Genomic DNA, 16,112 nt, shown 5'->3' with positions numbered 1-16,112 from the left:
AAAAAAAAAATATATATATATATATATTCAGCCGATAACATATAGTTTTTACATTGAGTCCCATTAATTAGGGGGCATAAAATTTTATTATCGAAATGTAGCTTCCTTTTTGATTATTAGAAAAAAAAACAGAAATATGAACGAGTAAAAAACTTAACAAACTATTATTGGAAAATTTAATAGAAAATAGAGAATTTTTACATGTCACTCATCTGTTACAACAATGATATAAACTTAAAAAACAGTTTTCCAGGAAATAAATTTCCATATTTCGAATTATTAAAATATTATACTATTAATTTTGAAATGCAATTTTTTGACGTAAAATTGATTATGGAAGAATAAAAATGTTTTTTTTTAAGTATGTTCTTTCTTATTTTTTTATATTTCTGTTCTTTTTGTGTAAACAACTGGCAATTTTCTAATTACAGTAATACTTTATCACTGTAATACTTTTATAACACTGAGAAATAAAATTATAAGTATTTAGAGATTTGAAATAAAGACATAAGATCACAAAATATTCAGGAAGCTTACGTCAATACCACGCTTGACAGTATCTCCGTTTGCAATGCAGACGAAAGGAAGTTCAACGCAATCACATACGCATGCAATCTAGGAAACCATACTATCACAAAGGAAGACTGTAAATATACATCTTCGCGTGTGACCAATTTCTTCTGACGGATTAATCATCAGGCCTCAGTTCGCGCGACTTGATGCAGATGTATGCAGTAGCAGCACGTCCCACGATCGCAATTCACAATCAGCTAATCCCAGGCGAAATTTAGGTGCCGGCGCAATTCGCCCGGTCACGGAGAAAGCTATCCGATACTTCATTCTGACAAGCAGATGGACCGAATCAGCGCGGCGCGGTGCATCGCATCACGATACGTCGAACAACGATGCCATTCCGTCGAATCGCTTCCTCGGAAGGACAATGACGTTTATCGTCAGTCTATCGATTTTACGTCCGCAGTCCATTAACCCGGGATTGGATTCGCGATCGCTATGCGCGCTCGTTCCCTCGAAACTACGAATGTACAATCGGCAGAAACTTCTTCACTATATGTTATCGCATTATACTTGGCTGCTCAATGATCAGCGATATTAGTGAAAATTTAATCGCGTTTCGTTCACGGTAACGATCAGGTAACTATGTTTCAATGTGTGCTGTAAATATCAGGATCAATAAAATAATTTTTCGCGAACTTGAAAATATGTTGTTTTTTTTTTTTTTTTTAGGAACGATAAACGCGTTTTAAATTACTCATAGCTCTAAATTGATCGCGGCTTTAGAGGAAAAAAGTTACGAAGAAGTACAGAAAAATTACATAGATTGAGACGAGATCTTGGAAATTCTTAATTTTTCATAGATATTCATGTTCGATAGTGGGACGTAGAGTGGCGTTGTTTGAGGACAGAGAACTTCCTGGTTTTTCAAACGAACAACGTTACTCTACGTCCCACTACGAATATCTATAAAAATCTAAGAATTTTTTATACTTAATTTCTATCTATTAGTTTTTTGTAAAAATTCGTTCGCCAGGGGGTCATCTCGTTCTGAGAGATACTGGCGTAAAGAAATGCCTGCAGAGCCATTGTCACGAAGGGATGCCGCGCGTCCAGCGTAGCGGAGCTGGGATGGGATTATGGCGGGGCAATGGACCAAACTACCGGATTATCGGGTAAACCGGCATCCCCTATGCGCAATGTGCGACCAACACGGTCGCACGAATAGCGGGCTATCGTTCACCGATGACGATACCCTCGCCTCGGTTGCGAAACTGCAACCACGCTTCAGCGGTTGCACTGCCGCTTGTGCGTCCGAACCGGATTTTCCGAAATTAAGGTGGGCATGATACGACGGCAGTGAGCTATGCACGATAAAGCTGCCGTGGCTGCATTCGCGCGATACCTTTGACACTTGACAATCCTGGCACAAATTGATATTAGGTCGATGTATATCTGGTATCAATAATGGACATCTAGTCGGTAACATCTAGTATCAGGACTACTTGATGTTTGTTGCCCACGCTGTAGATTGCTTGTTTTACAAACGTATTGCCTGAGGAAATACGACATCACCAACGAAATAGCAATGAATATTTTAATAAATTAATATAGTATGTAAAAAGTATTCAAAACACAACGTATGTACAAAACGTATGTATATAGTAGGAAGGAAATAAAATAGAATAAATTTTCAGGATGAACTGGTAAAAAAGTAAAATTTTAATTTGAAATCGTTATTGATTTAAGATCACCTTCAAACATGATTAATTCATTGTTCATGCATTATTTATTTTAAATTGATATTTTGCTCGAAATAATCAATCGTTTCCCATATCATCGTATCACCATATTCGATAGTATACAATATTTTCTCCCTTTTATTTTTTCCTTCTGTTAAAACATTATAATATTTCAATATATTTTGCAAAAATAAAAAGTAAAATTTAATTTTGTAAATTAAAAGATCTCTCCTCTCAATGAAATTTTGTATTGCAAAAAACTATATTGTACTTCATTACGATTGTTATCAATTAAAATTGCTCTCTTTCAGTTTCGTCATTAATGAAACACGTTTACTCGATAATGGGACTCCAAACGCGCGACCTAATTACGTCAAATATTTCTCCAATTGTCCGCGGAGTACATACTTTGGTGAACTTTTTTGTGAACTACTTGTATAAAACGCGCGCGGAAAATCGATCGCACAAAATTATAATGGGCGTTAACATCGTTTCCGACGATAATTAAGCATGCTTCGTGACACGCGGAAGTGGAGCAGGAAAATAGATGACGGGCGTGACTGAGGAAGGAACGTTGCAAAATTCCGGCTGCCTCCCTGTGATTTGAGGGATGTTAAATTACCGAGAAGAGAACTCGCGAGCGCGCTGTAGAAAGAGAAGAAGGAAGTCGTGGCGACGACGCCAACCGCGCGTGGGATCCACTTATTCAATCAACGGCACTCAGGCCGACATAAACGTGAGTCGCAGTGATCTTTGTGCGCATAATATCGGGTGCGTTGACGACGGTTGTTCCGTTCCTCGTTATCGCAGTGCGTGAACGCGACGATAACAATGCAATCGCGAGAAACTCTGCGCGAAAGTGCAGTGGAATAATTTTGCAGGTGCAACAGCGGGTCCAACTCATTTTTTCAATATCCCGACTCGAAATGAATCTTAGAGCCGAGAAAATTAAATTCGTGAAACTTAATTTAGCCCCAACTTTAATTGCGAGAGCATTAATTGCAGGAGAATTGCGACGCTTTGTGCGAAAGAATTTTAATATCCAGGATTTAAGTATGAATAGAAAAATGAAACATAGGTTGGTTTGTTGTATCTTTGAATTTTGCGATTGATAATTATTTTCACATTCACTCCAAAAAAATGTGGATTAACACCGTTCGGTGTTTCTATAATTCTTACCATTCTTAATACTACGATGTTAAATCCACATCTGTAGTATGAAATCTACTGATGTCTTACTGATGTTTAAATCAACGTTAACACGGTGAGACTTATATAAACACTGTAGGTGTTAAACCAACATCTATATTTTTTAGTGTTCTTAATAACTATATCAAATTTACTCCCTCATTTCAAGCGTTAAAGCTAACTATCACGCGATAGTTGAGTTTCCGATAAAAACGACATAAACAAGATAGAAAAAGGTTTCCATTCCGCAAAAAAGGAAACCATAACTACAACGGGCAATTGGAATCGTTAATGCACAAATTGTCCGCCTCTGGGCGCTTCGGTGTTTGAACGCCGATAAATTTGCATGTTCGACAGGAAAGGGCAGCCATTACACAAGCCCGCGACCACTTTCTGATCGTTTCCGATCCGCGAGAATTGATTCAATTTGTTCGATTGTTCTTCTACAGAGGAGAAAGAAGGATTGCAATTGTGGTTGACGTGTTTCCATAATTGTGACATTCATAATGTAAGCATATGTATATATGCAAAATGACATACACAAAATGTCGTTATTCTCTCGTTGTTTGAAATTTGAATTATAATGGATGCCGTCTGATAAAATACTTTCGTCGTAGTAAAGCTTTTACTAATTTCTCTATTAAAATTTAGTCAACAGTTTGTGAATTGATTTACTCGTTCGAAAAGAAAAAAGTCCTTAATGTCTTTAATAAACGATAAATTCTTTTTCAAATCAGACATGCGTCGTCTTGGAATTACGAAATATACGGGTGAAAATTACAAAAGAGAAACGGAAAGAAGGGTTCGGAAAGAAAAATAGATGGAAGAAAAGAGCGCGGAAACTTTGGCCGAGAAATTTCGTCCTTCGTCCCTTCGGCTGTTTGTATTCCACCCTTACTCGCAGCCCTTAGCAGTCGCGGTCGCTTCTTTTTGCTCCACTTTGCACGTGTACGGTCGTTTACTTTTATTTTACTTTGTCCGGACTTCATCCTTACGATCCATCCATACTCGAGCTCGAATCGAAAGCGGAAATTGTGAAATTCGTGCGTGATCCTTGCTTATTAAAGCAGCAAAAAGATGGATATTGGCATGTCATTCAGTATTTCCCGATAGGATACACAAATAATTGGTGAATCAAGATATTTCTCGATCAAAATTAAAAAGCCAGCTTAAGCTTCATTCAGTTTCCGCCTGATACCTCAATAAATTTAGCTCGAGGGAAATCTGAGAGCTGTAAACACTGATCTTGGTTTTTTTGTTGTTGTCCCTCTAAAGCCTTCAATTACTGTTTAACTATATTAAAGTGTTTTCCGAGGAGAATTGAATTATAAGCTGTTTACACGATTTAAGTCAATTCCGAAGTAGACCTTTATACGTAAACTATCCTTATTTATTTGTGTTTTAATAACAATAAACAGAGAATTAAAAAGAACTACAATTAAAATAAGTAATTAATATCTAGACTGAATTAATTAATCATATATAAAATAGCAGAATATGATACGTTAAAAGATTGCATTATGATGTCGGGTCAAACATAATCGTTATGATATAACACCTGCCACGCGCTATAATATACCGTAATATAAAATGGTAAATAATATATATTTGACCGAATGGATGCGAAAGCGCTCACTATTCCGACTAATGCGATTCGATGATTCGCGAAACATCATTAAAGATAACCAGTAAACTCGACCGTGAAGCACGTTCGATTGGTTGCTGCGGTATCGAATCAAGAGAAAGAGAAAGAGAGAACAGTAGAATCGACACTGCAAACGTAATCATGCGAATTTGATCGGCGAGCAAGCGAATAATTGCGCCAGTCTATCGCGAATTGTAATTTCAGCTTTATACATACTTTATGGCCGCAGGATAGATTTTCCGCGTAGCAGAAATGTGCTCGGTTTCACCGTGTGATCGTCATATACGTTTGCAATGCTATGCAAAAGTTGGAAAAACTAACGTGTGGGAAACTTCGGGAAACGAGGTTAACTCAGTAATATGGAACTTTGAATTTTTAATATATTAAAGTCCAGCGGGGGGAGGAAGATATTTGTTTGCATACATGTTACCGTAATTTATTTCTCAGCCGAGTTAGAAGTAGAAATACGTACCTTTGAGCTGACATTAAAAAATGTAAAAAACACGCGGTTTCATGAATCGATCCAACCGAATTATGTATATAACTGGATTGAGAGATGGATGGAGAATTTAATTTATTAAAACTCATTTTTTTTATATAAAATCGACAAAAAGTAAAAATAGTTTTTGTAATGTAATCAAAATCAATATTTGAAAAATGTAACTCAGTTTTATACATAACATTATGTATATAGATTGGCGCACTCTCGGCAATCAAAATCTAATACAGTTCTGAGGATCGTTTGATTATACCACGCGTCGATTTGCCTACTATTGGAAACGAGGATAAAAAAATGAAAAGGAAAAAAACAGGGAACGGACGTTAATCGTGAATTTGTTGCACCACTCTCGACTCGTATCGGAATGGAGGGACGAGGTGGAGGTTCATCTGAATCTCGATATTCCCGTTTACGTGGCTGGAATGCAATTCCACGAGATTCGATAAAATCGCGCTTTCCCCTTTCTCTCCTCTTTCACTCACTCTCAGAGAATGTCCCCGCCCACTGTTCCGCTGTTCCGGAACGGCGAATCAAGAAATTTTGGCAATGAACTATCTCGTGGTTAATGGAAAAAGAGGGAGGAGGCGGAGATAGATAGATAGAGAGAAAGAGAGAGCAGCTCTTCCAACCCTTCATCTTTTCGACTTTTCCGTGTGTTTCTCTTCTCGCGTCTTACTACCCTCACTCCTCTCATAGCTCAAGGGAAGAAGAAAGTGCATTCTTGCTGACAGATGGCAATTTACGACGTATCATAATTTCGACGGAAATGCATGGTTATCTCGCGGAATATTTGGGGTGCACAGCAAAACTGTTGCCAAGGGAGCTTTGCAGATGCTAGGTAATAGTAATGAAGAAGCGAAATGGTTTATGTTGATAAAGCGAAATATTTGCCTCGGTATGTGATTCAATATTGGAATTTGTAGCGAAATTTCACATAACTTCTGGGATAACGTTATTAATTTCTCATGGAGATATTATATTAAAAATACTGAAAGATAAATATGGTGCGTAATACTTTCTTATTGTTAGAGTAAAATCTCATTCTAAACAGTTATCTCACTCTAAAAGAGTGATACTGAAAGAAAAGATTGGCTGCGGCAACCAATTTTTGATTGCATTAATCAATCGAAATCCTATACTGACATTGCAGATAGGCCAACACGATCAAAAATTGGCTGCAGCAACCAAAAATTGGCTGTTGCCATATTTTACCATCTAATTTAAATAAAAATTTGCTGCAGTAGCCAATCTTTTCTTTCAGTGTAGTTATAAATATTTAGAAAATTGAAGTTTCATGAGTTCTACAACTCTGTTAACAATAGAAATCAGCATTGGAATCGATCCAGGCGAACTAAGTTTCACGCAACCCACCAGTTTCTGCCAAACTGTCAAGCGAAAGAAGAACAACATGTTTCTCGTGAGATATGTGTACCGATTAAAGAGCGATTTATCCACGTTTGCGGCATAGAAAATCCTCGAGATGACGGATGTCTGTATCGCGTGCGAAGGAACCGTAGAAGGAGGAGAAAGACACGACGCGACGATTCTTCCCTCTTCCTCGCGTGCGATAGAGAGGCAGAAACAGCGCTCGGTGTGCGGTTTCAATATTTCGGTCACATAGCCGAGGTTCGGGAAAGCCGAAGAGCGGAAACCGGATCACCGGGGTGGGATGCATGGGATGGAGGAAGGTCGAGAGTTTTTTTTCCTCTCGCGAAGGGATACGTTCGACGGGGAGGCGTCCTCCTCCTTCCGCGCGGAGAAAACTCCAACAAATCTTCCTCGGGAAGCCTCGAAACTCGTCGAAGCGCCGCGAAGAAGTCCCGACGAAGCCTTTTTTCCAATCCCGTCTACTTTATTTGAGAGTGCTATAGCATCTCGAGCGAGCTTACTATCGACGTTCCGCGTTCTATTATCCTACACCGAGAAGAAAGAACTGCTTGGTGGAACAAAATACGTTTAACTGAGAATAAAATCAATCAAGTGAGTCACTAGTAATTAATGTGACATGTTTTGTCAATAAAGATATCATAATTACGACAATTACGGGGACATTAACAAAAAATTGCATCAGCACACAGTTTGCTCGATAAGCTCGACTGTATCTTATTAAATAAGAGTTACATCGCAGTTCACTTAAGTAGACTTTCTTCCCAGTGCAGTGTTTTTGACGTTACGAGTTACATTTGAAATTTTTTAGTGGCAGACGATGAAATATTCAAAACATGACTCACTCTTTGTTGCAGGTCCTTCTGTTCCCCGAGGAGGGCTGGGCGAGAAGCGCAAGTAGTTCCTACTGGACTCTGACGCCGTTCTGGTGGAGCCGGAGCCGGTGTAAGGTCGTCGAAGTCGCTGGAACAAGAAGGTGAGAAAGTTATTATTAAATTACAGTTGCATCACACACCATATACAATTTTATAGTTTAAAAACAATATACAACTCCTTGAGCATCTCGTATTTTATCCGACACTATTCCGCAATATCGCTTCAAGTCACCCTATCCGTTCGTATATATCACAATTATCATGTGATATCCGTGTTTACAGTAGGTAATACGAATCCTGACGGTTCGAGATGCACGTCGCGTTATCCACATCGCGATAACGAGCTCATGGGAACTCATCGTGTACGTAAAGTGGATAGAGGAGGATAATGGGAACGGAGACAGAATACCGTATAACCGGGGTAAGATGAGGGTGAGACCTCTCTCTTCCCGGTGGTCGTGGTATCACTTTGGGAAACTGGGGCCCGTCTAACTTTCCGACGTCCATAGATTTCGGCGCCGTTAAGGTCGCCAGTTGGCGGTCGAAGCAGATAAGGGCTCGCGATTTATAGCGATTCGTTCGATCGCGCGCGTGCGCATGTGCAGAAGAAAAGACGCCCTCATTGTCTTCCTTCGAATGCTGAGAGCCATAATAAATCTTGAAGTGGTGGAGACGAGTCGGCAAGCAGGCTTTGGACCCATGCGATAAAATCGCGACGCTTTACGACGCCTGGGATCGAAATGTTGTACCTCGAACTCTCGAAGAAATTATCCCGCATTTTTTTTTTTCGTAAAAAAAAATCGCTTTCGAAAATGTTACGCGCAATGTTTACGTTCATAATTAATAAAACATATTAGAAAGAAGATATTTAATATCTTTTGTTCCCATAGAACAAATTATCAGTAATAAAAGACATTAAAGTAATATTTATTTTAACTCTGTACTCAATTTCTCTTTTCACCGTTAAATTCATATCAAATTATATTCAATATAGTTATTTTTAAGTTATTTTTAATTATTTTTGTAATATTGCTCTTAGTTGATATGTTATTAATTTAACTAAATAATGAAGTAGAAAAATTTACCTCAAGAAAATATATTACAATATATAAATTTCTAAATAAACTAGTGCCTAAATTCTAAGCAGAATCGTAAGGCTATCAACATATTCCTGTAAGACTTGTAAGAATTTTTAAGTGATTATATCTTTATAAAATATTTTTACAGCTTCTTACTAGCCATAAAATTTATAAGAAATTGTAGGTATTTATAAATAGTCGTATGTCTCACGATACATACGCATAAAATTAGAACATTAGTCATAAGTTCTTACAAGTTTTACGAGAACACGTTACGAGTCTTACGATTCTGTTTAGAATTGACCCATAAATTTGACTTAAATTTATAGTTTATCATTTACTAATCGCATACGTTAATACGGACGTTGTTCGCTTTAAAACTAATCGTAGGAACGGACTGATTTGCATTTTGACGGAAGTTAAAAGTAACAAAAGTTTGCTGTTTTAATTCAAAAGATTGAGTTGCTATTGCTCCTTTAAGATATCTAACAGTATTATATAATGTATTATTTCGAATAAAAAGATTTCGAAATAAAATATTTCTTAAACAAGCAATTAAACAAAAACATATCTATTAATATTAAAAAAGTATTACATAGCTCGACCATTTATATCAAAGATGGAATATCAAGAGAATTCGTACCAAAGGCTTTACTATATCCGTATACAAGCCAGACTCCGATTGATGCATGGTCAAAATTGACTTTGGAGGCATCCTTAGCGTGGCATAAACGTCTCCGTAGGATCGGACGGAGTTTGCGAAGACAACCGAACTTGTCTAAATATCCCTCGGCTCTGCTACGGATTGCCTGTATTCCTGGTTTCGCAACAGCAACCGAGCTACGAGAATCGGGCTGCTCGTCTTAGTAAACATGTGGTATAACGGCTCTTGGTAGTACAAATCAATTCCCACGCCCCTATCTGTGGACACGTGTACAGTTCGCGTTATTCTCTGACAGGGATACAAACGGTATTATGCCGTGACTATGTACTTTGATCGATTGTTCAGTTTACTTCAATCTTTGTTCCAATCCTTACCGAAAGGCGTTCAGATTCAAATAGTTTTTAGGTCAACGAAAATTTTCAGGATTGAAATATCAAGATAGAAGCTTGAGATACAGAAATCGTTACTCGGATTTTCAATCTTCGTTGCTCGGTCAACAAAAATTCTCATGGTTAGAGCAGATATCTATCTATACCTAAGCCGACTCAAATCTCGGAGATTGTTACTCCATTCTAATCTTCGATCCCTGCTCGGTCGACAAAACTTTACCAATTTCACGTTCGAACATCGAGATAGTTATATCGAAATCCAATTGATCCCCAAAAATTACTATTTTATAGCGATCCTCATCATTGCTCGGTCAACAAAAGCTTTTACGACGGGTTAAAACGCGACGACAGTTCGATCTGCTCGTTGGTCGAGGAAATCTCACCCATTTATCTTCATCCAGGATTTCGATACTCTCACGCGGTGCAATCGACTGCAATCAAATCCAAACCGATTGGGGATACTCGACAAATATGTCGCAATGAGCTCGTCAATTTATCGATAATAAGCCAATACATGCTCTCAAGAAAGCAAACAATCTCTCAAGGCTATCGATAATATAATCACTAATATTAATTATCAACGTAATTAGTGTCGCTGATTGGAGTTCGTGATGTTACTAATTGACATTTGATTTCACTCAGTTCATTTTTTCTTCAAATTAATTGATACTTATCCCTCAAAAAGTATTCTTATTACAATCTCATTAATTTACTTCTTCTCTCAACTGATAGACACTCATTTGTATAATTATTATTTATTACATACCAACTTGGATACACGTGATTGTCGTTATAAATAAATAGCATTCAATCTCATTCTCGCAATTTATTTTTCTTTTTAATTAATAGACATCGACTTTAAGTATTCGAACGTTCACTGCTAGCTGTTACGTATATATTAAAAGTACTTCGTACGAGATCGTCGATAACGTCAAAGTTGAGAGATCGAGGGTCGAAAAACGTCCTCGAGGTGTGTGTTTACATTACGGGCACACGAAGTCACTATCTACTATACCCGTATTATGCGTAAACGCTAGGAAATGACGTCTACGTGCCTTTCTTCGACGGTTCGGATTTTCCCTTTCCCTTCGAGAAAAGCCAGAGAAATCAAAGCAACCAGTGCGAGCGCGACGGACTTCGAGCCGAGTGTCGGATCTGCTGCCGTTCGCCTCAATGGAAGCCGTTTAAACTTTTAATGATCGTCGCCGGTCCTCGAGAGGTATCTTTGCCGGAATAAGCTCCTCGAGTCTATCATGCTGGTGAACTCTCAATGCCTCTCCGTCTTCCGTTCACTTTCTTTATGCAGGAAAAAGATTTTCCTTTTTCTTGAAAGTTTTCAGATAGAATTTTTTAAATTTCATATTTTTATTATTTTTGTTTGCGTACATGTCATTATTTAACTTATATTTAAAAGAGGAAAAGAGAAAGAAGTATCTTTTCTATAAAATGTATACCTCTTAAATTCTTCAAATATAAAAGAGAAAACGTAGTTTTAATGCGAAATTTTCATATATTAAATTTATATATATATTCATTTCATTAATACTATCTATTAAAATATAAAGAATCTATGATTTTCCTTATACATCTTTTTTGTAATAATTATACAAAAATATAATAAATATCATGATAAAATCTGAAATATACTTTAATGTACTCCTTCCCCTTTCTCTATCTCATATTAAAGGGCCATGTCTCTTGTCACCAGTCAAGTGAAATTTCCCTTTGTCTCCTCAATCATTCTCGCTCCATGACTTCCCCTCCGTTCATCGCTTCGATGGAGATCACAACGTAGCCTAAAGACATGGCACGTAGCGATAATCGTCAATTAATTTAACAATGCGTATTCAAGATAACTGATGATCCTCAAAAAACCCAAATCAGCGTCCAAAATGCAAAGCAAACACTTTTATCGTTCAATAATAATTTTATACTTTAACACACAGTAGATTGTAACACGTTATGTAATAAGTTACACAGAAATATAATTTCTTAATAATTTTAATTAGTAGACATTCGGATTCTTATACAATTTCATATTTTTTTAGAAAGCAGATTGGAAAGTAACATAAGAACATAATTTTTTCTCATTAAAAAAGCATTCTAAAAAACGCATATTTATTTGTACACGTTGCGCATATTTGCGTATTTGTGCAAATCTGTATATTTTGTGCATGTCTGCACAAAATATCTGCATAAAAATCCTATTTTAATTAGTATGAAAATATAAAGAAGATTAAAATAATTAAGAAATAAGTTCAATCTTATTACCGTCGCGTAATATAAACAATTTTCGCGAGTTTTTACAGAAATATAGCAATCAGTAGAATCGCTTTCTCACGAATGGCTTTTAAACATACACAATGCTTTCGCACCCTTGTAGAGTACAATTCGGGACAGAGGATAAGAATCGAGGGTGTACTGAAATCTCCTTCGTAAAGATTACGTCAAAGGACGTTAAAACAAAAAGCTATAGACGACGAACTGATAGCTTATACTCAATGTATCAAAATCGATTGCGCTTTTTCTCCTTTGACGTTTCTTTCTTCTTGATAATATATATAGGACGCGTCCCGGATTCCCATCGTTCTTTCTATCCATGGATTTTTCTTTTGGGTTAAAATCGATTACCTCGTACAAAAAATATTATTTGTCATAAGATTTCAATTCAGCAAATCGTGATTGTGTTTTAGGTATAGTACTCAGGCGAAGATGGTGGACACGGGTACGGGCACGCTTTATATTATCGGTTCATTCAAGAGGATGACTACCGATCCCGATTTCAAGGTATGAATTTATATAATCAAATTTATTGAATATATTTTTTCTTTAATTTTTTTAAGTTTCAATTAATTTTACTATTAATAAAAATAGTCTACCAATACAAAATATACGACTTTATAATATGTAAAATTTTACAATTGCTGTAGGTGCTGTTAATGAAATGAATAATAAGTCACTAGATTTTCCTATCGTAATTTGTTAATGTACAATAACACGTTTTATTAATTAAATATATGAACAAATCCGTCTCTTATCGTGCTTAGTAAATAAATAATCTTTAATCTTTTTGAAGACTACAGTGCGCGATGTATTTTCCTGTACCACTTTTTTTTTTAAATTATTTTGAATAAAGTAATAATAAATATGTATATCCATAAATATATTACGAATAAATACATAAACCATAAAAGCTTCTCCTTATTAAGAACGCAATTCTTTTTAAATAAATTTTATATCTTCTTACTTCATTCCTTAATATATTCTCTTTTAATATATATCGCTTAAAAGTCTCAGCACGTCTTAAGTTTTTTCAATTCCATTCTTCATACAGACATGAAATCATGATATAAAATACTTTCTTATTGTCAATCACAGAAGTATTCAATAAAGTCGCGAATTGTCGAAAAATAATTATAAACGAAAATTACAAGTACATTTCTTAAATAGATAAATATATACACTGATCAGAAAAAATATTGATTTCAATTTTGATATCTTATTTTCGGGGCTATTTCGATTCCAATAAATATTTGGATATCACGACGAATAACAATAAGAAAATAGTATAGAAACAACATTCTTGCAGAAATTAAACGCCAAATGAAACACTAAAGTCATTAATAACACTTAAAGAACTTATGGACAGGCTAGCAAGAGTTTTCTAAGTGGCTTCTGTTATCAAAATCTAAAGCTTGAAGAAGTAAAAATCTAAAAAATTAATTTTTTCCAATTTTAGTAAAAATGTGTAATAAAATAACAAATTTAAAAAATGTATAATAAAATAATCCATGCAAAACTGTATTCATATTTTATTCTTTATTATTACGTTTTCATAAACGGAGAGTATGCTGAAACTGTGAGTGGTATCTACACATTTTCACTTGTGTTTATCTATATTTACTTGAACAAAAAATATGTAATTCATGCTACAAAGATAACAGTTAATTCTTTAAATAATAGAATTCAATTCATAAATTTAAATCATACTTTATATTACACTAATTATTTTTTATTTCATTGAAAGAACGTTGGACGAGGCTCGCACAATCCTCCTAAACGATGCACCAGACGCAGACGTTATATCGGAAGCTCGCAGTCTGCCTCGGCTAATCTGCAGATTGTCGGATTATGAAAAATTTTGTCTCTGTGATATTTCCGCTCGCACCGGCAACGCATTCATGGCGCCGCGACGCAATCAACATATCTCTACCTCGTCTTTTCGCATAAAATAGTATCTCCCACTAAATGCGCGCGTGCAATTTTTAGATGCTTCTATCTCGAGAGCCGAAGGTAGCAGCGAGACGATAATTAAATAAATATACGACAATGCGCGCGTAGAAAACTTGGTATCGTTGCATATTGTAACGCGCGCGCGCATGTTCGTTGTTCCCGTTTCCGCAATCACGGAAACAGGTCGCGCGCGTTTTCTGCAAATGAATTAAACGAATTGAGGAATCTCGGTTCACAGATGTCCGCGACTATGTGAATTAATAAGTCGTTTAAGCTAGTAAAAGAAAAAACACACACAATCTCGATAGTGTTCGCCAAGGATACGTAAAATAGTAACAAAAATAAAGAGGAAACATGCTACAACATGACGCTGTGGTATTTCCCGATGATAAATTTCATATTTATCAAACACGCGAAATAACGGTTATCGAATTTATCACTAGGTATTATTACGTCACGTTCGTTTACCGTCATAATCACGCTAGTGGGTAGCATACGCAGGAAAAATATGATTCTACGATGTAACGGTCGTTAATCTTTTTACTGAGAATGTACGTCATGCCCGCCATCGTCACAAACTACAACACCGTATTCTTACGCGTCGGAAATGCTTTGTTTTTATCATTTACTTTTAATTTTCGCTCGTTTTTTTAACTCGGAAATAGTCACCTGGGGTGTCTTCAGCGGCAAGAAAATGTGAATTGAAATTGTTTTGCATGGTTATTGTTTCGTAGATTTTCTTCCTCTTTTATTAACTATTCTTTACGAATCTTTAAATATGCAATTTCATTGAAAATCCACAATAAAAAGGTGTTATATCAATTAAAATAAAAAATTTTTAGAATTGCTGTGTTATAAGCTACTTAACGTGGTTATTTGATTTGTATTTTTTTTTGCAAATTGTGATTAAACCTATATCCAATTATATTTTCTAATAAATCGGAAACAATTAATAAGATATTCGTACAATAGGATGTAATAACAGTGATTTTAATTGTAAAACACTTTAGGTAATTTACGTAGAAAAAATCAAGTGTCTACTCCCAAATTAGTAGAAGTTAAATTCGTGAAACAGTCTAAAATCTCGAAGGGGAATAACTGACAAAATCACCGGCGCGTCTCGCGTGAATATGTATGTTGATGCCTCGGGCACACGTTTTCGCGACATTTATCGAACTGCCTGGAGAGGATTCGCGTTGAGAGCAGACTTTTTTTGCGAAGGGAAGACTCGGATAGCCACGCACTTATTCTCCAAATGCCTAAAGTAGATGCTATTGCGGGGTAAACGACGAGGAAGTCGCATAGCCGCCGCGGGATTTTACGACGACACTGAAAACGTGAAAACCGCAACATGTACACGCGTTTCTTATGCGTTTCGTCAAACGGACTGGTACTGAAACGTATAATGCGGCTGCTGCTGTCGGAAAGTAACATGTATTCGCGCGCCAACACAGTCAGCCATAAATGTCGTACATGCAATTTTGATGGAGAGCTGGCCTGCATAAAGGACTGCTGCAGACATGGACCAGCGCCATACTATAAATCGGCAGACGCGAGCTTGCTCGTATTCTAATGATCTGCCATTGAAGCTCGTCGGACTGCGTCCGAAATAATATCATTTCCAGTAATAGCAAAAGTACGAATTAAACGTAAATTATCAAAAAAGCTCCGGGATGTTTTAATTAACACAGATATGCTTTATGGCCATTTTTTTCCTAACTAGTTAACTTTTAATTACAAACAGTCTGGCCGAGGGATTTGGACGAATGGTTTTAGCCGCGCCTTTCTATGTGTAAAATAAAGCAACTGTACATTCAGTAAGAGAAATACTGCCACAAACATTTAAAAAGTATGACTAAAAAGATACTTTATTATTAGTATTCATTTATAATATTATTA

At 36.3% G+C, this 16,112-nt stretch overlaps 1 protein-coding gene across 1 annotated transcript in view; it reads left to right on the top strand.

The window, feature by feature from the left end:
• LOC108748716 overlaps positions 1-16,112 on the top strand; it is a 42,081-nt gene that overhangs the window by 23,533 nt on the left and 2,436 nt on the right. Inside the window, exons 3-4 of the mRNA XM_018487006.1 lie at positions 7,831-7,949; positions 12,674-12,767. Coding sequence (XP_018342508.1) covers positions 7,831-7,949; positions 12,674-12,767 — 213 coding nt within the window. The remainder of the gene's footprint in view (positions 1-7,830; positions 7,950-12,673; positions 12,768-16,112) is intronic.

The sequence above is a fragment of the Trachymyrmex septentrionalis genome, unplaced genomic scaffold (assembly GCF_001594115.1).
Source record: "Trachymyrmex septentrionalis isolate Tsep2-gDNA-1 unplaced genomic scaffold, Tsep1.0 scaffold24, whole genome shotgun sequence".
In the NCBI taxonomy this organism is placed as follows: Eukaryota; Metazoa; Arthropoda; class Insecta; order Hymenoptera; family Formicidae; genus Trachymyrmex; species Trachymyrmex septentrionalis.
This window is presented reverse-complemented; position numbering and strand designations above follow the sequence as displayed.